Source organism: Drosophila sechellia, chromosome 3R (assembly GCF_004382195.2).
Source record: "Drosophila sechellia strain sech25 chromosome 3R, ASM438219v1, whole genome shotgun sequence".
In the NCBI taxonomy this organism is placed as follows: Eukaryota; Metazoa; Arthropoda; class Insecta; order Diptera; family Drosophilidae; genus Drosophila; species Drosophila sechellia.
Genome location: NC_045952.1, coordinates 7,763,644 through 7,784,640, shown reverse-complemented (window position 1 = coordinate 7,784,640; position 20,997 = coordinate 7,763,644). Strand labels below are relative to the sequence as shown.

Below are 20,997 nucleotides of genomic sequence, written 5' to 3'. Positions count from 1 at the left end.
GTACTTAAAAAATATATTATTATTCACTTTTCATTGATGTTAGTAGTTGATAGGTGTGTATTGTTTAGTGTATAACGAATTTTTTTTAACGAATTAAAATTTAAAATATATAAATATGTTTGCTCCTTCATGATTTTATTTTATATATATATATATAGTTATTTGCTAATAAATTCGTATGTAAAAAGACAAGAGAAATTGCGAATGCCTTTTCAAATCAAGCCCTACTCTTGTAATATTTCAGTCGTATAACTTGTCTACAAACAACTGAGATTCCTTAAGCAAAATGAATACTTATAAAACCTTATCTACTTGAAAAGCCGTTACTTAACGAATCATGGTTACGGCCACACTACAGCGATCAGCTGTTGGAGACCGCATTATTTTGTTTATTCCATTTTGTTTGACCATGTCGGAAGCCGATGAAAAGTGTCATTTGTAAGTAGTTAACAAGTAATATTAATTATAGCGGTGTAATATATAATAAATCTCCTGCAGCTGTCGCGAGGTGTCCTTTAAGTACACCTGTCCCAAGTGCAATGCTTTGTATTGCAGTGTGGGATGTTACAAGTCCCAGGAGCACCTCAAATGCTCCGAGGCTTTCTACAAATCCTGCATTCAGGACGAACTGACCCAAAACACGGTAACGCAGGAAAGTCAGGAGGACATGCGGAAAATATACGACATACTGAAGAGGATGAGAGAAACGGACAGTGGTTTCAATCCCCAGGACTTTGATACAGATGGCCTGGAAAATAGTTTGGACTCGGATGGAGGCGAGGAAGGAAAGCCAGAAGAGGATGAGGCGGAAGAAGACGTCACCGAGGGGGACATACTCGATGAAGACCTGGAGGAAGACATAGCAGCTCGACTGAAAGGCGTTGATATCAACGATGCGGATGAAGTTTGGAGCCGGTTAACTAAGGAGGAGCAAGATGAGTTCCAGAAATTGATCACCAATGGAGATATTATGAAGCTTATGCCAGACTACAAGCCCTGGTGGATCAAGCCGAAGAACTCTAAGATTGTGATTATACCTACACCCGAAGAGGCTGCCAAGAAAGAGAGCTGTCTTCCCGAAATTTGCGGGAGCATTGCCAAATTCTCCGATATATGCAAGAAAACTCCTTCTCCGTGCCTGCACTACAATTTGTGGAACATACTAAGCGCCTACGCCTGTGTGGCTCGTTTCTTTGGCGGCGAACAAAGAACCAATGCCAGCGAGGCAGTGGCCCACCTTGTCAATCTCAGCGCCACCTTAAAGTACGGCACCAACTTCGAGGATGCTGAGGACGCTATTGTCTCCGTCGAGATGGAAGCCATCACCACGGGCAATGGTCCTGCCGGCGCGGCTGCAGTTGGAAGTGCGGCAGGAGGTGCTAATTTCCTCGTCGAGAACAGGGAGCAGCTGCAGCAGGATGCCCGCCAGTTGATGGCTACGAAGGAGCACAAGTTGACCGCCCTGAGTGATGTTCTCTATCTGCTACAGCAGACGAAGGCAATCAGTCGCCGTAAGAATGTCCAGGAAGCCGAGTTCCAGAAGCTGTTCGCTTTGGCCAGCGGAAGTGTGCAATTGGATCGCACCAAACTGGCGCAACTGGTTCGGAAAATCGAGTTCATGCTGTCGTATGTGGCGCGGGAAGAAGTCCTTTGAACAATCCTCTAAAATAAACATTTCAAAATAATCCTGGTTTTATATTGTCCACAAAATTAGAAGCGGTCTACTGATGCTGTACTTTTGTAAAAAGAAACTTAAATGTTGGATCAATCGTTAATTGATTGTTTAATTTTACTCAGGAATTTAAATACAACTAAGTATAATTAGTTAATGTGAACAGGAGCTATGTTGCTATATTTTTGTTAAACATTTTTATTAGAAACCTCAAAATTTAAGGAATTAAAGAACAAATTTGTTTATGTAAAACTACATAACTTGAGATTATTTATTATGATTAATCTTGGCCCATGCTAATATAATATTATTTTTTTTTTTGCGATATCAATTATGATTACTTAAAAAAACAGATTAATAAATCCATATTATTTAAGCTCCATCTATGCAAATTTAACACATTTACAAAATAGTCACTGCAAAATTGTTAAGTGCTTTTTTATTACCTAAATTTTAAATTTTATGCTAGTCAAAGTATCTTAATTCATTAAACATATTCAGATGTCTTAAAAAAATTTATATTTCAGATAAATTTTGGTATTTTTGAAGAGGTTTTCCAGCGGTATTTTCAGTTAGCCGCGAGGGTATTTGAGTGGTCGCGAAACGGTCACACCCCACATAGTTTTTTAGTTGGCGATTCCAGACACACACTCGAGCTGTAGTGCTTTTTTACGCTATTTTTTTACTGGTAGGTTGTCGCCCTGCTTCGGTATTAACAAGTGCCAGAGACCCAAAGCCAAGGATTATTTAACAATCGATTGAAATGCAGTGCAGCTGCAGCAGCAGCAACAACAAAAGCGATCGCAATTTAGAACAGAACATTTCGTGTAAACGCGTTTGGGTGTAGCGGAATTTCGCTTCCCGTGTGTGTTTGTGTGACCTAGCCGAGCGTGTGTGCGTGTCGGTGTGCGTCTGGCAACAACAAAATTCAATCGGCCAGCAAGTGCTCTTCGTACGCTTCGCCTGCTAAAAATTAGTGCACAGCGAAAGCATTTTAATAGCAGCACCCCAAGAAAACCTTATGTAAGGTGTGCTGGAAAACGATGCAAATATTTACAGTAGAAACGGTCGAGACAAGTTCAATCTCAAAGATAAACGAGTTTCTTGGTTGGTTGGCGGAGGGGGATTTCTTATCGCCTAAGTGTGCGACGTGTTAGTTTAGATGTGCATATATGCATGTGTGTGTGTGTGTGGTGCGAGTGCTTGTGAGAGCGCCGTAAAGGTGCTTATCTATCTCCACAAATATGCGAAGTATGCGTCAACCTGTTTGTAAACTTTCTGTTGGCCATTTCCACTCGCAAAACACGAAAATCGCACAGAGCCGCGATCCTATATTTATATTTATAGCCGATGATGGTGAAAACCCGTAAGCGCATCGTGCGCCGATGACGCCCAAATCAAGTCAACCCAAGATACAAGATTCCACATTCAGCAGACCCAACATCAGTCGTTACCAATCTACACATGTGTGTAGGTGATTAAACTCCAGCAGAGGTTATTAAACATGTATAAATAAGAAAGCATGTATATAACCGGTCAATGCTGCTGATAACATAACCGTTATTCACCATACGGGTGTGTGCGATTGGAACTCAAACCGACTGCATTGTTTACAAACAGCTGATGCAGGGAAACTCCACTCCACTGATAAGATACCAAGTTTTCCCATCGCCGAGTATGAAAAAATGTAGCTCGCTACACAGAGAGAATTGAAATGTTAAATGTTGTCACATGTAATACGCTCCAAAACGATATACACTTCTGGTCTTAGGTTAGTCGTTTTTTTTAAACAAAATTAATTATTAATTTCCATGTTTTTTCTAATTGTCCAAAATGCTTTTCTTATCAAAGTTTCCGGTTGGTTATTGAATTAGATGCAGCTTAAATTTCTTCGTATTGCGTGGACATGTGTAAGCTTTTGTATTTAAAAAATATAAAAATTAAACAAATATTGTTTCCGAGCTACATTTGAAGAAAAAATGGGTAAAGCTGCCGTTAAGAGCTTATTGGAACGTCAAAAAGTAGACTTCTTACACTCGCAAGGATTGTCAAATAGGAACATTGCCAAACGGATAAATCGCAGCTCCAGAACTGTTGACATCTGAAGGTTCCGGAGGCATATGGGCATAACTTCAAAGGATAGAAAAAATCACTATCAAAACAAGCAGAACGCCAAATCGTTAGAATTGCTTTGAATTTTGGTAAATCTGCTGTTAAGATCAAGGAATTGGCCGGAGTAAAAGCAAATCTATCAACTGTTCAGCGTACAATCAGAAATGCAGAACACCTGAAGCGTGTATGAATATTATATTTCAAATTCAATTATCGGGATCGGGATTTATCTGGGTTATCCCTTGATAAAATAAAACTGTTACGGTAGAAAATGTATGCTACACAGAAAGAAAATTTGTCAACATTATCTATTTATCTGAATAAGCAGAATTAAAATCTGACACCGATATTAAAAATCATCAAATTCAAATTAAGTTACAAATATTTATTTGAATATGGTAAAAAATATGTATATTGTTTAGATTCGAAGGCAATTTTTTTCAATTGAAATAAGACGTTCAAATATCTATTATACCAATTTGAAAATAGTAAACCCATTTGCAGAACAGCATGCAAAGTTTCACAATGAGTCAGGGGTGATAAGTCCAGTCTTTATCAATGGGGACACTCGGCGAAACCGTCAAGAAATATGGCCGTTGATAAGACTCCAGTAATTAAAGTTCTGCCTGTTGCATCAATGTGAAGGAATTTCTTAATCGAACACATTGGGCAAACAATAAATTTACTCAGAGCCCGACTCGTTTGGGTTTACTATAGTATGTCGTTTAACAAACGATTTGTTGGTCTTAGCCAAACACTACGAAAATACAAGTTTGCGTATAAACAAAGAGCTTTTTGTTGTTGCTGCTGTGTGGAAGTTGTTTATGTCGGCAGTGTCTATTTACGTAACAAAACTCATATTTTACGATTATTGCGCTTAAGCCCGTCGTATGTGATTGATTAATATTAATTGGAATCCATAGGAAATGTCCCACCACAGCGATGATCAGCTCCTCCAGGCTGGAAGCGATTCCTTCTGGGAGCCCGGCAACTACAAACGCACCACCAAGCGGATCGAGGATGGTTACAAGTGAGTGGATAATCCCCAGGGAGTCTTGGTGCACAGAGAGATACTTTACTTTGCCATTATGTCAGTCAAATTCCTCGACTTAATACAATTGGCTTAATATTCAAATACAGATTTGTAGCTGCAACCCAATCGTTTTCAACGTCTTTGCCATACCAATTGGTATTGGTAATATTAGCTTTACTGTATGTTAAGTAGGTCATGCAGTGTCATCACATTGTTTTGAATGCAAATTTACAGCAGTTCGTATTTATATAAACGAAATAAAATAAGAAAAGATAAAGACCTAGGTATAAACGCTGGTCTTAGTAATAACTCAATTTGTTCTACTTATGTTCACATTTCATACACTTTTTTAATTAGCTTTGATTTCTAGTGATAACATCAATCTTTTTAAGGTTCTCTCTGTGTATTTGCACTGGGCGACGCTGGGTCATTGCCAGCCGAATATATCGGCACCCGAACCCCAAACCCAAGCCCAAATTTCAAACCGGTTTGCATTATTATGATTCTTGTCTCATTTCGCCCGCAGACTCTGCAATGACCTACAGCAACTGATTCAGGAGCGTGCCGACATTGAGAAGGGATATGCGAAAAGCCTGCGCACCTGGTCAAAGAAATGGGGTGAACTCATTGAAAAAGGTGAGTGAGCGGCAGGTGGGGATCTGGTGAGATAAGGGGATGTGGGTGGCTGTCGGCTGTCGGCTGTGGGATGAGACATCATCAGTCGTGGAAGCCTTCTGTTGGCCAACACATTCATTCACGAGCTAAAAGCCCAGTGGAGCATCAAGTGACCCGCTCACGTTGAATTCCCACTACTTATTTGGCCCACTGGCTGTTCTTATTTTCTACATTCTGTACATCATTCTGAGCATTGTTGTTGCCGTTGTGCGATAAGTGGCTTAAGCTATTAATGGTTTTTTTTACGTTTTTCGTTACCTCGTTTTTGTCGGTTGTATTCTGCAAAAGCTGCTCACTGTGGTTCCAAATCGCCACATCAATTTATTTAAGTATGTTAATGAGCGGGCGGGCAAAGTGTTTGGATTAACTAACATAAACATATGCATACACTCTTCATTCTAAACAATTCAAATTCGGCAGCGGAAGTCTTCAGTTTGTATAAGAGAAAAAAATAAATAATAAAAAATAAAATATCGCTGGGTTTCTGTTTATAGTAATATACAATTTTTAGTTTTTGATATATAAGTTATATGGGTTCTATTTCCTTGCTATTGCCGCATATATGTACATTCTTCTATAAGTACACACTACCAAATACTATTTTCGACAATGGCAATCATCATCGAATCACTCCTTGTTTTCGGAATTGGGTCTCTGACCATTTTTAGCGGATGTCCGGCACAGTGTGCGCGCTTCTTCGTAAAATGAAATCGAGTACAGCGCTTGCGAAGTTGGAAACCGCTTTGCCCCATTGGTACTGTTTGCTTCTATTGCTGCTATTTTCTGTGACCGCTTCTGCACGGAATTCTCAGTGTCCACTTTCACAGTAACCAGCGATGGGTAATTGCAAAAGCGACCACCACCACTTCCTCCGCCTCCGAGTGCTCTTTGAGTTTTCTTATTTGCGAGGAATTTGCCTAGCCGCGTCTAGCTAAAGATACAGATACGAATACGTGTTCAGATACAAATACAGATACAGATACGTTCACAGTTACAGATACGGAGACTGGGAGGCAGAAGCGCTGGACAGTGGCCCATTACTCGGCACCAAAGCAAACCGGCACCAGAGCGTCGCTTGAAATGGTTTCAAAAATCAATGCGACGAGAAAATAGAACGAGTTATTTGTGTGCTAAGCGTCTCAATTTCTATATATCTGTTTGTGTGCTTTTTCACAGGGGGAATTGGGAATAGTGAGTCGTTAGGCAAACGAGTTCCGTGCACTGCCATTTATAAGACGAGCATCATATCAATTTGATTGCCGTGTGTTAAGGGTCCAATAAAAAATGCCAAAAATGTACGATGTTCCTCCATCACAGCACCCATACAAGCGTTCATTCTTCGGGCATATTATATTTGCTATACCTATAGCTATGGCTACATATGTATGTTTGTATATATCTTGCGGCTGCGGCTGATTAGATAAACCAAGTGCCCGAGGGGCTCACGATGACGTCAGCGGCAAACAGCTCGACTTGGTGACACGCTTGTAATCTGTTGTTAATTGAGAATCGCTAAATGAGATATGTAACGAATGTCTGATTTGTTTCAGGCCCGGAATACGGAACCACGGAGGCAGCCTGGAAGGGCGTGCTGACGGAATCGGAACGCATCTCCGACGTTCACATGAAGATCAAGGACAATCTCTGCAACGATGTGAACAGCCAGATAAAGACGTGGCAGAAGGAGAACTACCACCACACGCTCATGCAGATCAAGGAGCGCAAGGACCTGGAGGATCTGTTCAAGAAAGCCCAGAAGCCCTGGGCCAAGCTGTTGGCAAAGGTCGAGAAGGCCAAAGCGGACTACCATTCGGCCTGCAAGACGGAGCGCAGTGCTACCAATCAGGAACGCAATGCCAATGCCGACAGCTCGTTGTCGCCGGATCAGGTAAGGATCTTTTTGTAAAAGCAATAGTTTAATTATACATATGTATAACTTTTAGCTTAATTTACTTTACCACTTCTCATTTTCTAATTAGGTGAAGAAAATGCACGATCGAGTGCAAAAGACCAAAGATCAAGTGCAAAAGTGCCGGGAAAGGTACGAGCAGGCGATTGCCGAAATCACCAAATACAATTCGGTGTACATCGAGGACATGACATCCGTGTTTGAAAAGTGCCAAACCTTTGAGAAGACGCGTTTGCAGTTCTTCAAAGAAATCCTGTTCAACGTGCACTCGTGCCTGGACCTCACGAAAGTGCAAAGGTGCGAATTGAATTTGATTTGACTTTAACTGATCCATTCTAATAAATTTTACATGACTTACAGCCTGCCCCAAATCTACGAGGAGTTCTCCCACACGATCAACAATGCAGACCAGCAGAAAGACCTAAAATGGTGGTCGAACAATCATGGCATTAACATGGCCATGAATTGGCCATCATTTGTGGTGAGTTTTCTGTTTTTACTGAAGCCCAGTGCGGCCGCTAATGGAACTTCCGCTTTGTTGACAGGAATATACGGAGGAGTTCCGTGACATTGCCAAGGGCAACAAATCAAAAGAGGCACTGCCGGCAGCACCCATCACGCTCATCAACCAGCGACCTGTGGCCGAGGATGTGCACGTAAGCCAGTTGACTACCCAGTAGTTAATATCAGACTAAGCCAGCTCTTCAGCAGGAATACCCCCAGACAAACAGCCTGAAGAAGAACACCAGCACCTTGAGCAGTGTCAGCAGCAGAGCGAGTGTGAAGAGCGAAATAGCGACCACGCAATCCTCAGTCACCACATCGGAAACCAAAACATCGGCGGCGGTTGCCGGCGCTGCGACGGCAACGGCAGCAGCAGCAGCGGCGTCAGCGGCATCCAATCGCAACTCGAGCGTAACGTAAGTTGAAACAGTTTGTATTGTTTTGAATTACACTCGGACTGTCTGATGGCTTGATAACTGGATGGCTGTGTATGGCTGTATGGCTGGCTTGCTCGCCAACCCAGAGACACGTCGCGTTGAATGCGCTCATTTTCATTGAACTAATTGATTTCAATTTGTATACACAGCAACGGCAACGGCAAAGTCGATGCAAATCCATTCGACGAGGAGGAGGAGTGGGACGAGAGCGACAACGTGCTGGTGGACAACGGTGAGCCGGGCGTGCCGGTCAAAGCGCTGTATGATTACGAGGGCGCTGAAAGTGATGAGCTCACATTCAAGCAAGGTGTGTAGAAGCCCTCCATATGATAATCTCCAACGGTCACCGCTCACCGCTCGTTCGACCTTTTTACTCTGCTCTTTCAGGTGATGTTTTCGAGAAGCTCGAAGATGAAGACGAACAAGGCTGGTGCAAGGGACGCATGAATGGGCGCGTCGGACTGTATCCGGCCAACTATGTGGAGACCGCGTAAGCGGGCGTAGGGGAAATAGGGGAAGTCGTTAAGCAGTTATATACGCGCAGATATGTATATGCAGCATAACACAGAGGTTAGAGACGCATTACGGATTGCGTACACAGTAGAAGAGTCGTTGATGAAAAATTACCATACATATGTATTAGAAATTGTTATGAGCAATCGCTAGCACTATTCGTACTTATCCGGACGATAGTGCGGCATCTAAGGCATTGGGCATCGAGTGGATGCAGCGAACCTAACACCGATACCGATCATCCAACCAACCTACCAATCAACTCACCAACAGTAGCAATGCGGCCGTTAGCAGGCCGATACGAACATGCAGATATGTAACAGAAAACTTAGCGAAAGTCGTCAACAGAACAATAAGTGTAAGCGTCAATGTACGGAATGACATTACAAATTAATTGTATTATGTAATATTTATGCTATGTATAACAAACTGAAACTGAAATGATGTACTTTTTGTCACGATGCGGCCGCAATTTTACTCCCTCTCTGTGCCGTAAACCTTTTTTGTGGTCAGCCGGGAGGCGCAGCGTAGTCTTTGGCATATTTAGATACTGTACATGCATAGCATTTGTAATGCGTTTCTGGAACATTTTATATTATTTATGAAGTTTTGTGTATACATACGTGTTGGATTATGTATACTGTAAATGTACATTTTTAAATGACTTAAATTATTGAAATAAAAAAAAACCAAAACCCGATTGCGATTTCTTCAGTTCATTTGGGTCTGTTTTGGATTCGAACTTAAGAATTTATTCATATTATGCGCTTACGATGATGTTTTTATTATTTGATCAACGCACTGTTACCCATGCGGCAACTTAATTTGATCTGCTTAAATTATTTTATTTTACAATATGTCTTGGTTACTTAAGACTAACAGATTTTTAATCCTAAAAATGATAGGGAGAATTATAATAGTTGATATAACATAATAATTACTATTTATTTGATTATTCTAATGAATTTTTAAAACTAAGACTTTCTAGGTCAAAACCAGGTCAGGGAGGTCATGAGGGTGGTGTCGCTTGAGTCTTCTTTTGACTCTAGTCCGAGGGTCAGCATTGACCACAGCTGCAGTTCCTAGCTTCCTTGCTAGGCTGTTGGGGTGTACATTAAGCCTTTCCATATATTTTTGGGCGATGTTCTGGAGCTTGTCTCCTATTTTGGGCACCTTGAGGTCGCGTTCGATGTCTCTTGTTCTCATATACCAAGGAGCCCCCGAAATTCTTCTTAAGGTCTTCGCCTGTAATATCCGGATCTTATTAAGGTGACTCTTCGCAGCAATGCCGTATACCTGCAGGCCGTAGAACAGGCAGGGGGCCAATATGGACTTGTATATATTGACCTTGCAGCCAAGCGACAGTTTGTTGCGTGGTGCAATGAGCCAAGACATCCGAGCAACCTTGGTCCTGAACGCTTGCTGAATATTTGTGATGTGCCTGCTGAAGGTGAGCTTCCTATCGAGGGTAATACCAAGGTATTTATAAGCCTGATGGTGTCTGATCAGTCTCCCATTCAGACTGACACCCGGACAGCTACCTGTTCGGTTGGAGAACGTCACATTGGCACACTTCTCAGCGTTGATGCGCACATTCCAGTTCTCAGCCCATTGCTGGAATGCATCCAGGTATTCCTGTAGACCAGAAGTGGCAGCCAGGATACTTTTACTTTTCGTGAGCACAGCAGTATCGTCAGCGTAGGTGGCTATGAGCACATCTTCTTCGTCTACCTCTGTGACTGGTGTGTGAGTAGGCATGTCCGAAGCAAAAACTGAGTATAGGGTTGGGCCAAGAACGCTTCCTTGAGGAACTCCAGCTGCAATTGGCTTGATTGACGATTTGTACCCATCAACAGAGACGTGGAATGTGCGTTCTTCCAGGAAACTTTTAACAACCAAATATAGCTGCGGCGGGAACAGCCTCTTCGCTTTGTACAGGAGCCCAGGGTGCCAGACTCTGTCAAATGCCTGTTGAATATCAAGAAAGGCACCTACTGCATACTCCTTGTTTTCCATAGCTTCCAGAGCAAAGTTCACTACTCTATGTAGTTGTTCAGGAGTACCGTGCTGCAACCGGAAGCCAAACTGAAATTTGGGAATCGCTTTGGTAACATCCTTGCAAGTGAGCAGCCTGTTTAGGATCAGCCTCTCCATAATTTTACCCAGAGATGGGAGTAAGCTGATGGGCCTGTACGAGTCAACGTCTGTCGGTGTTTTTCCAGTCTTATGGATCATAATTATGCTCGCCGATTTCCAAGCTTTCGGAAAGTAGCCAACATCAAGAACGCTGTTGAATATTAAGGCAAGGAACTGCAATGCTTGATCTGGGAGAAGTCTAATGGTTCTATTATCAAGAAGATCTTCTCCAGGAGCTTTCTTAAGTGGCAGCTTGGCTATTAAATTCTTCACTTCTTCCAGTGTGACAGCACTCGGAGGCAGGCTCATTTGAAAGGGCGATTCCAAATATTCTTCAACCTGACGACAGAGACTTTCCGGTGATTATGCGCTTACAATAATTTAAACTGTTCAGTTAGAGTTTCAAATCGTTGCATGCTTTTGGGGATGATCATATAAATTTCAATCACTGTTAGAAAATCAAAAGGTTAGCTATTTACCGCTATGTTACTTGCGATTAATTCGTGCAACAAATAAGGAAGTTATGCATAAATATTGACCAAATTAAATAAAATAAAAACCATGATTTCTATTTTAATATATACAATTACTTTTCGACTGTTATATGATAAACCCTTTTCATACTCGATACTCGCGTTACTATACACTCGATTGAAAAGTGTGAAGCGTTTTTATATAGTGCTTATATTTTCTTGATCAGGATCACTAGATGATCACTTTTGTTTTATAATAAAATTAGATTAGATGAAACGCAATTATAAGGGCGAAGGTATTGTAAATTGAATTACTTGTCTAACTTTTTCTGAAAATGTTTCTGTTTATCGTCTCAAAATTTGATATGCCAAATTTTTGGAGTTGATCGTCTCTTTTATCTCCCTTCTTTAAAAAGTTTTTGTTTCATTTTCATGCAAACGGTGGTAATTAAGTAATAATTTAAAGTAGCGCTGCTAATAGCCATTAAAACAACAAGTGGTTAGATCATTTCAAAAGATTAACAAACAAATATGGCATAAAAAATAAATAAAACGAACCGAAGCTATTTGAATTGTTGGTTTAAGGTGATAAAACAATTCGCATGATACTAATTTAATTTGCAGTCTACTACTTCTACCTTTGAGAAAATGAAGTTACTGTTCTGGTAAATATATTTCATTTCATTCCATTCATAAATAATTAGTAACATGTAAAATGTTTTAAATATTTTTTAAAGTGTACTTACTTTGATCGATGTTTATCCATATTCTCGAAGCACACAATAATAGAATTATTACAATGCCGTATGCAGTGTGAATTTACCTTCATTTCTTTTTTGCAACAGCTCATCAATTTACAACAATAATTTAATTACCTGCATGCCTTTTTCACTTGTCGTCTGTGTCTTTTTAAGCAAATGGAAAAATGAGCACTTTATTGCATTTCAAGTTAGATAATCCTATAGACTCACTAGTTTTATTATTCAGAACACTTTTGTTATTTCAATTGTTTAAGTCGTCGTTTTGAGTCTTCAATACATGCTAAACGTACAATTTTTTTGCCTTGCTGTTTTTGACTTAGTGTTTTGGGGGATGCCAAGTCACGATTAGTGAAGATCGTGTCTAATCATGAAAAACTCTTGCTACAATGACTGAAAAAAAAATGTTTTTTTTTGTATTATATTACAAAGAAGCATTTAACTTGGACGTCTGCTTTATCATCTTAATTAGCCCAAGTAATTATATTTATATATTTACAAACTTAATACAATAGCTAAAGAAATACAAAGCTAAAGATTTCAGTGCGTTTAATTTTTTTTTAGTTTTAATTATGCCGATCGCTTAGTAGCTTCATTAACTCGGAAGTTATTATAATTACCAAACATCTGGCTTTTTTGGAAGCTGTTTAGAGAAATTTATACGTCAAGCACCCGGAGGCAATGGGATTTCAAACGTGATATTGTACTAGAAATAATTTTAATATATATATTAGGATAACGTAATCAGCTACAAGTGGCAACGAATCGCCTTAGAAATAATCATGGTACGACTATGTACTCGGAGTTATCACCATGGACCCGACAGTTCCCAGAAACTTTGGAGCACTCAGTGGTTGGTTGAGTAGTAATAGAGAACCCCCAGCATTGTGGAATACTGAATACTGAAAGCTATCGTCAGTTGAGTGTTAAGTTCCGAACGGGGCGGACATATGGGGTCCGATTTGTGATAAGTCGCGGAAATGGTGTGGATAACGCCGGGTCAAGAATAAATTAAACGGATATTACTAGAGAAATATAGTCTAGTGCTATAATATAATCGATTTATGTTAATGGTGAAGTTAATTTTCTATTAGTGTCAATTCTAAAATGACGAAAATTAAATATGAACTTGTTCCATGTGAGGAGCAAGAACCAAACGAAATAAAAAAACCTTTAAATTGTATAGTGAAAATATTATTTGTTGTCTTGTCGCTTTTTACCCTGGTCATTTATACCTTGAGCGGCGCAAATAATTCGCTGAAGAGCAATGCAGATCCATTTTCCCCTTGGAAATCCATGAGACTCCCTCTGGGTTGGACCAATAATCCTGGAGATCTGTCGAGTCCTTTGGATGCTAAGCATACAACTCGTAGTCTGAGTACGGCGAAACAGACAGAGTCTACCGAAGCAACCTATAGTAAAGTAACAGATACTGAGAGCACCACCGAGGATCAAGCCGAGATAACTTTATATGCACTGGAAGAAAATGGAAAGAAATACTTCGTCAATAGCCCGCAGTGCCAAATGAGCCACCCAAATCCCTTCGCCAGCAACATCCAGCACATCTACAACAAACATTCCTATATAGTGTGTGATAAAAGTCGCGATATGATCACAGTGAACTACAATGTAACGGACAGCACGTACAGGCTGCACAAGAACGAAAACTCCAGCTGCTGCTTCAAGCAGATCCTTCGAGCAGGAACTTCAGCCAATGCGGATCATAAGTACAAGTAAGTTTCAAAGGACATAGAGATGGACACTGAAGATGAGTATCCCGGCAGGCTGGGTCCTTGCGTTGAATTTCAGCAGGACTTCTTGGTGCCAACAGAAGTGAGCGCCATGATCACCTACTGCCGTCGGCCTCCATTCGATAAGGTGTCGCAAAAGGATGCCTTCAGTTTTGTGCATCCGCGGAAGGATCAGATCAAAAATCCCACAACGCTGCATAGAAGGCCCAGCGTTTTGCTGTGGGGCATTGATTCCATTTCCCGAATGAATCTTGAGCTTACGATGCCCCGGATGTTCGAGTACTTGAACAATCAACATTGGTTCGAGCTTCAGGGATATAATAAGGTGAGCAATAAGTTAAATTAAGTTAAATCACATGGATTTATTAGAACTGCAAACCTTTCTACATTAGATGGGCGACAATACGTTTCCGAATCTGATGGCGGTTCTCACGGGATTTAACAAGACCTACGCGAACGCACGTTGCCATCCTGAAAAGGTGCGTGGCCTGGATGCCTGTCCGTTTATTTGGAAGGACTTCAAGGACAAGGGATACACAACGGCCTTCGCCGAGGACTGGAGCAAGTTCTCCACGTTTGACTACTCTAGCAGGGGATTCTTCAATCCTCCGACGGACGTGTACGGCAGACCACTGGTCCTGGCCGTGGAGAAGGAGCTAAAGACGTTTCAGCGGGGTCAGATGCCCTACTGCTTGGGCCGCAAGCCGGCAAGCCGGACGTTGGACAAGAACGGCATAATGGATAACACCATCATCATCTTCTTCAGCGATCATGGAACCAGGTTTGGACCATTGAGGAATTTGGACAGCGGTTTCGTGGAAGAACGCTTGCCCTTCATATATATCCGTGTGCCGCGTTGGATTCGTGAGAAGTACCCGAAGCAGCTGCGCAACCTACAGATGAACAAGAATCGCCTTACGTCGCCATACGATATCCATGCTACCCTGAGGCACATCCTGGAGCTGGACACTCCCAAGGATAAGCTACCTCGTCCCGATGGCTGCTCCAGTTGTCACAGCGTTTTCGAGGAGGTGGACTGGTCGAGGAATTGCTCACAGGCCGGGATCGAGGAGCACTGGTGTGCGTGCAACAGCTTCTCCGATGTGCCCACAACGGATCCCAGCGCCAGGAGCATGTCCACCCAGCTGGTGGAGGCCATCAACAAGTATGTGGCCAGCAAAAAAGGAACGGAACGATGCAGCCGCTTGAAGCTAAACCGAATATCCTCAGTCCAGAGAAGAGGAAGCTCCAATCGGTATCTCATCCAACTGAAGGCCCAGCCGGGTGATGCCCTATTCGAGGCCACCGTGGATTGGGATGCCAGCGCCCAAAGGATTCCCGCTCAGATGCCCAGCATCAGTCGGTTGGACACGTACGCCGCAAAGTCAAGATGCTCGTCGGTTAAGGAGACCAAGAAGTACTGCATCTGCTGAGTTCCAACTGCAAACTCTGGACAACCGCAAGACCGCACAAAAAAGGACTCGCTACTGCAATCTTTCGGATCTCGGAGCCTTTGTTCTCCGGAGCAATGGAATCTTATCACTGGGGTGGATCTGTGGCCGGATGGTTAGTTGCTGGCAACTACTACTTTTGGCAAACGTAATTGCAGCTCGGCAAATTGTGCGAATGGAAAATTAGTTGACAATTACATGACAATTGGCAGATACTCGGGTATTTGTCGAGTGATTAGAAAAAGATACTGGCTCTAATTAACCCAAATCTTTGTAAATATTTTTTAAGCCAGTTGTAACAGCCGCTTAAGCAATATAAGTTCTATCTACAACCCAAATTATTGCTGCACAGTTTGCTTTCTATTATGAGGAGGGAAAACGTTTAATTCATATTAAACATAAATGAAGATAAAGAGCGAATCCTAGATAGTCTTAATATATGTATTAATTCGATTAATTCGATAAAAAAGTTAAAAATTGATCGCTTCAAGAGCGGCAGAGAGTTTGACCTTTAGAGGATAATAGGATAGAGTCTAAAACTAGGGGAATATAATATCTAGTTAGTCTACTTGGCACAGAAAAGTATAGCCGACTAACTAAAAATATCACCCGGAAAACCTATTCAATCGAGATTTCCACCAATGAATGACTAACAGTGGCATGTGTTTTACTAATTCGTTGGTTGTCATATGATTTTTTGAAGACCTCCTATCATAAATGAAGTAAGCTTCTAAAGGTTAGTGGTTTTTAAAGGTGCTACGAACGGGGAGTGATGACATTTTCATTTAATCGGTTGCATTCAATTTGTTAACCATTTGTGGATAGGAATTTCTATGTTTCTAAAGATAAGTTAAATAATTTCAAAAGAGGTTTGCATATGGATTTCGAGTAGTACTACACATCCAGGATTTAGTTGATAAAAATAAATAAATAAAGGTAAGGGTATAAGAGCTTCGGCTTAGCAAAACTGGATTCCCTCTTTCTTATCAATATGTTAGATATGAAAATAGAACACACAGAATTGCAAGGCCTAGATAATTACTTACATGATTAACAGTAAGCACCCGTTTGATTTATCAGTTAATAATGATAGATAAGTTTTCCATTAAATCATTGGTTGTGGGCTTAAAATTAAAAAAGTCCGATAAAGAATAATGAAAATGAATTAGTTTTCATAAGTGTGTTTGCCGAGTTCAAGTGATATTTTGAGTTTCATTATCTTCCATTCATCCGTCAAAATGTCAAATAGCTTCCCCACTAAGAAGTATAATTTTAAATAAGATAATTGGTTTTATTTAAATATGCGAAAAATGAAACTCGTTGATAAGCTGCCATTTACGAGCTTTCCTCTCTTTTGCAAAGTAGCTAGTATTCTATTGTGGTTTTTGTATGCTGGCTATTCGGTGGTTATTTTCAATTAACAGTGTAATTGATACTTTAGGAACTCAGCGAGGGTTGCCACCAAACTCGTTTCGCAAAGGCAACTGTTATGAAAACAAATTTACGAATCAATCAAAACATACGAGCATCAAAACATATCAGGCTCAACTTGTTTTCCCATCGAAAAGGATGGACTGGAGTGGAATGGGATGGGATACGATGGGATCTGATAGGATGGGAGGGCTTGAGAAAAACATGGCAGCGGATGATTCCACCTCGGGGGCAACTACCCCGAACATCGCTAACAAAAGCCACAACAAATCAAAAACTATCACATTCATATTTGTATTGAGGATTTCATTATACACCGAAGATCAGATGCTCTTTGCTTAGAGCTTTAGAAAATCAGTTTACGTCATTAGCGAGGCTATAATTTCATATGACATACATATGTCATCATATGGCACTGGATTACATTTTAGGATCGGACTAAATTAACCTGGGAATTTAATGGCAACCTATAGCATTGTCACTTATACACTTACCAAACATTTAATTCAGTATATGATAAGGGATCCTTCTTTAAAGTTCCTATTACTTTAGTCAGGGTGTTCAGATACAATCATTAAACTGAATTCGAATCACGGCGAACCTTTTACAATTGAACCCGCGTACTTGTACTTCATTGCCTTCGTGGGCCTAATCTGGACCGGGAAGAGGGTAATTTGGGTGGGCCAGCGGATTTATACCTGGCCGGCGAGAAAGGGAAACGCCTATTAAGCGGCTCATTGCTTCCGAATGAGAATGGAATTGGGCCAGGCCAATCTCTTCGTCCTGCCAGACAGGGATGGCCATACTATCTGCTGGGATGCAAATGGCGGCGATGGGAGGTCCTTGAATAAATAGCTCGTGGATGCGCAGCCAGCTTAGCAGTAGCAACTCGACCATCACAGCGAAAGGATCGCGCCAGGATGAGTGACTTCAGCATTGAGTATATTTTGAACCGAGCCGGCGACAGATACGTGGGCACCAATGCCTCCTTGGGCGTCCTGCAGCGACTCCGTGCCAGCTTGCCTTTCCATCCGTACGCCCAACCAGCATCTTATGCCTCAAAGGAGTCTGGAGGATCTCCTCCAGCCTCTGCTGCGGAGGCTCAGATACCCGTCTACGACTGGCTGCAGTACACCCGTTACCATCCGCCCAAGTTGCCCAGAGCCCTCCGCCAAAGTGCGCCTGCGAAAAGGACTCCTGGTCGTCTGCCCCGCATCCCATTTACTCCGCAGCAGCTGCAGGCCCTGGAAAGTGCCTACAAGGAGTCCAACTACCTGAGCGCCGAGGACGCCAACAAATTAGCCGACTCCTTGGAGCTGACCAATACGCGGGTGAAGATCTGGTTCCAGAATCGAAGGGCTCGCGAGCGACGGGAGAAGCGCGAAAAGGACGAGAGCTGCGACTCCACCTTCTCATCGAACGCCTCCAGTCCGGAACCGGAAATGATCGTTGTAACGTGAGCTGGAGCATGATATATCCACGAGGACTGTTTATTGTTACGAATTTAGTGGCTTTCTGTAAATACAAATAATAGACCTAAGTAGACCCATAAGCATATACATAGAACAAATCTGACAATATAAAATCTATTAATTTGAAATTATTGTGTGTTTTTATGCTTTCTCATATAAAACGTTCCAGCAATCAAACAATATTTTGAACCACTTTTAAACTGGATACTAATTTTGGTGTTAACTTGTAAAAAAAACCTTCTGAACTTATAATAACAATTTAGCAAGGCCTGGTAAAAAAAAATTGGTCAGTCATGCAGAACTTTAATATAAAAGATTGTTAATATAATTATTATACAAACGCACGTTTATATTAGTTTACTCTTTTAACTTAGAGAGTACATTTTAGTACACACATATCTAATGATTCTTGGGTGTAACTTTTTTTATTTCGATTCGATTCAACGATTTCGAAGAAGTGCTTGTAGATATTTATTTTGGTTTGACAAATACATAGCTTTTTGATTTCTAGGAAATCTAGGAAATGAAGTATACCTAATTGATATGATGTATTGGCAGAGGTGTTTGGTTGAAATTCATTAAGGTTTGATAACCTTTTTGCTGTCTGGAAAGTACCTTATCTTATTTATATGTTTTTTTCAGTGATACTTGCTTAGAGTTCCCGAGAATCGAACGATTCAAGAAATCAATACAATTATAAGCAAACCGTTTCCTTTTCAGATTACAAAGTACCGTCGGCTAATAAATCGGTAATTAAATATATCTTTAAAAGTAAGGAAATTGATTGCTTCTGGATTTGTGCAATTTAGTAACCTTTCAATTAACAAATATAAGAAATCATGCACAGTAACACAAACATTTATTATTCGAGTGCCATTTTGATAAAAACACGTTTTTACACTTAACTTGAAAAAGTGTAAACTTTTAGGCAATAAAAAAAAAAGGAAGTAAAAGAGTAAATTAAATAAGAAACTGATTAATAATTTACCAATTTGCTTTAAAAAATAAAATCTCACTATATTATATAATTTTGTATTGTATTGTATAATTAATTAAAGGAACTGCAGTATTACTTATTAATCGCCGCCAGTTCATATCCATTTCACCTGAAACAAATCGAATATAGATTGAGTAATTTAATATTTCAATGCGGAAACTGGTTGACTTGACTGTTTTTTTTTTTTTTTCTCATGCCAACATCACATAATGGGATCAAAACTGCCGACCCCACAGATATGATAATACATACATAAATTTATATGTGTTGCCTAAAAATGAAACGCATATGGGAAAATACGCACGAAAAGGTGAATGAAAATGTGGAAATTCGCGTGCCGGAAAAACAGCAAATGGCGAAATAAAGACGAGGGGCATGCTAAGCCGATTTGGCAATTGTTGCCGTTGTTTTTATGGTCAAGAGTAATTTCTTTTTCCGCTGCCTTTGTGTGCAAACATTGTAAAATATCAGATTACAAAGCGGCAGTTCCTCCAAACCGTTTTTGGGGGAAACGATTTCGGATGCGTTTCCCAAGTCCATCTTCTGCCGCAAGGTCCGGCAAATGAGTTTACGCAAATCCAGGAGCTGTCTGCCCCTAATCCCGAGCAAATCCGATCATGGGCGTAGGCGAATGACTGGGATATCCATCCAAATCGAAGTGGACAACAGGAAGAGGGATATGCACGCGACACTTTGCTATCATAAGTGAGCATCGAAAGGTGGTCGCTGTCGAAGGGTTGAGAGTGATATTAAATGTCGTATCTGGTATCGAAGGATCATTAATACATCCAGCCCTAAATTATATACATACCTTAAATAGTTTATAGCCAAGGTCGTCTTTTCAAGTCTCCGAATTTCCATACAGTGCCCATCCACATCTTCGGAGGATCGTGACCAATCTAAGCCGCACTCATTAGACGCAGATAATTCGTGCAAATTTGTCAAATCGGCTTATGATTTGCATTCTATGAGCGAATGTTTATGTTACTAATCTAGTCCTGTTTGACAAACAATGCGGCAATATTTATTCAAATGGCGTAGAATAACACACAGCCCACAGTCCTCCAGGATTTCCTCTTCTGTCCTCCCTGCGGATCGAACAAAGGACAAGCGCAGGCGCATGGCCCAGATTCCGTAAATGGTTCATTTGTACTCGTAAGAAGAGGTCCACAAAAACTTGGTGAAAACGCTGAAGGTGGTTGCGGGTGGACTAGTTTTTGGGCTCAACGTAATACCTATTTTGTGTAGATTGCGGTAATCGGGGTGTGCTGGCTTAACGAGGCGTCAGCCAGACTGTCCTTTTGCGATCCTTTGAAGGAAAGGACACAATGGGATTGCCAATGACCATAGCCCAAGCTTCATTCGTGTAATATTGCAGGGATATTACAAGATTTTCGTTCTTCCAATAATTATATAATACAATTCAATTATTTACATGCTTTAAAAAGTAACTCTCATAACTCTAAAATTCAATTTTTAATTAACAGGTGGATTTAGGGAGTGATTGTCTAAGAATCAAATGGAAACTAGCCTCTCATATCTGTCAAGTTATAAAACTTAACAGTGTACGCTTTTGACAGCTTACAGGTAAAGAAAGCACATCTTGAAATATTTATATAGTTTTTATTAATTATTCAAATTTACGTACTAAATTTAAAAGTTGAGTTTTACAA

General features: G+C 40.8%; 4 protein-coding genes across 5 annotated transcripts; all 4 read left to right on the top strand.

Moving 5' to 3' along the window:
* Positions 1-327: 327 nt before the first annotated feature.
* Positions 328-1,775, top strand: LOC6619206 (zinc finger HIT domain-containing protein 2). Its single transcript, XM_002043391.2, has 2 exons — positions 328-438; positions 499-1,775. The coding sequence occupies exons 1-2, from the start codon at positions 338-340 to the stop codon at positions 1,652-1,654; spliced, it is 1,257 nt and encodes a 418-aa protein (XP_002043427.2). The 5' UTR covers positions 328-337; the 3' UTR covers positions 1,655-1,775.
* A 482-nt stretch (positions 1,776-2,257) lies between these two features.
* On the top strand, positions 2,258-9,555 carry LOC6619205 (protein kinase C and casein kinase II substrate protein 3). 2 transcript variants are annotated; one of them, XM_002043390.2, is made up of 10 exons: positions 2,258-2,360; positions 4,708-4,814; positions 5,344-5,453; positions 7,043-7,380; positions 7,472-7,698; positions 7,762-7,882; positions 7,947-8,057; positions 8,113-8,321; positions 8,492-8,649; positions 8,730-9,555. In XM_002043390.2, the coding sequence occupies exons 2-10, from the start codon at positions 4,711-4,713 to the stop codon at positions 8,834-8,836; spliced, it is 1,485 nt and encodes a 494-aa protein (XP_002043426.2). In that variant the 5' UTR covers positions 2,258-2,360; positions 4,708-4,710; the 3' UTR covers positions 8,837-9,555. The 2 variants fall into 2 exon arrangements, with proteins under 2 accessions (XP_002043426.2, XP_032577452.1); XM_032721561.1 differs by having other exon boundaries at positions 8,110-8,321.
* Positions 9,556-13,329: 3,774 nt separating this feature from the next.
* LOC6619204 lies at positions 13,330-15,762 on the top strand. The gene is made up of 3 exons (XM_002043389.2): positions 13,330-13,955; positions 14,007-14,298; positions 14,366-15,762. Exons 1-3 carry the CDS (start codon positions 13,330-13,332, stop codon positions 15,404-15,406), a joined length of 1,959 nt encoding a protein of 652 aa, XP_002043425.1. The 3' UTR covers positions 15,407-15,762.
* Positions 15,763-15,846: 84 nt separating this feature from the next.
* LOC6619203 (homeobox protein MSX-2) lies at positions 15,847-18,455 on the top strand. The gene has a single exon (XM_032722041.1). The coding sequence runs from the start codon at positions 17,776-17,778 to the stop codon at positions 18,313-18,315; it is 540 nt and encodes a 179-aa protein (XP_032577932.1). The 5' UTR covers positions 15,847-17,775; the 3' UTR covers positions 18,316-18,455.
* The last annotated feature ends 2,542 nt before the right edge of the window (positions 18,456-20,997 follow it).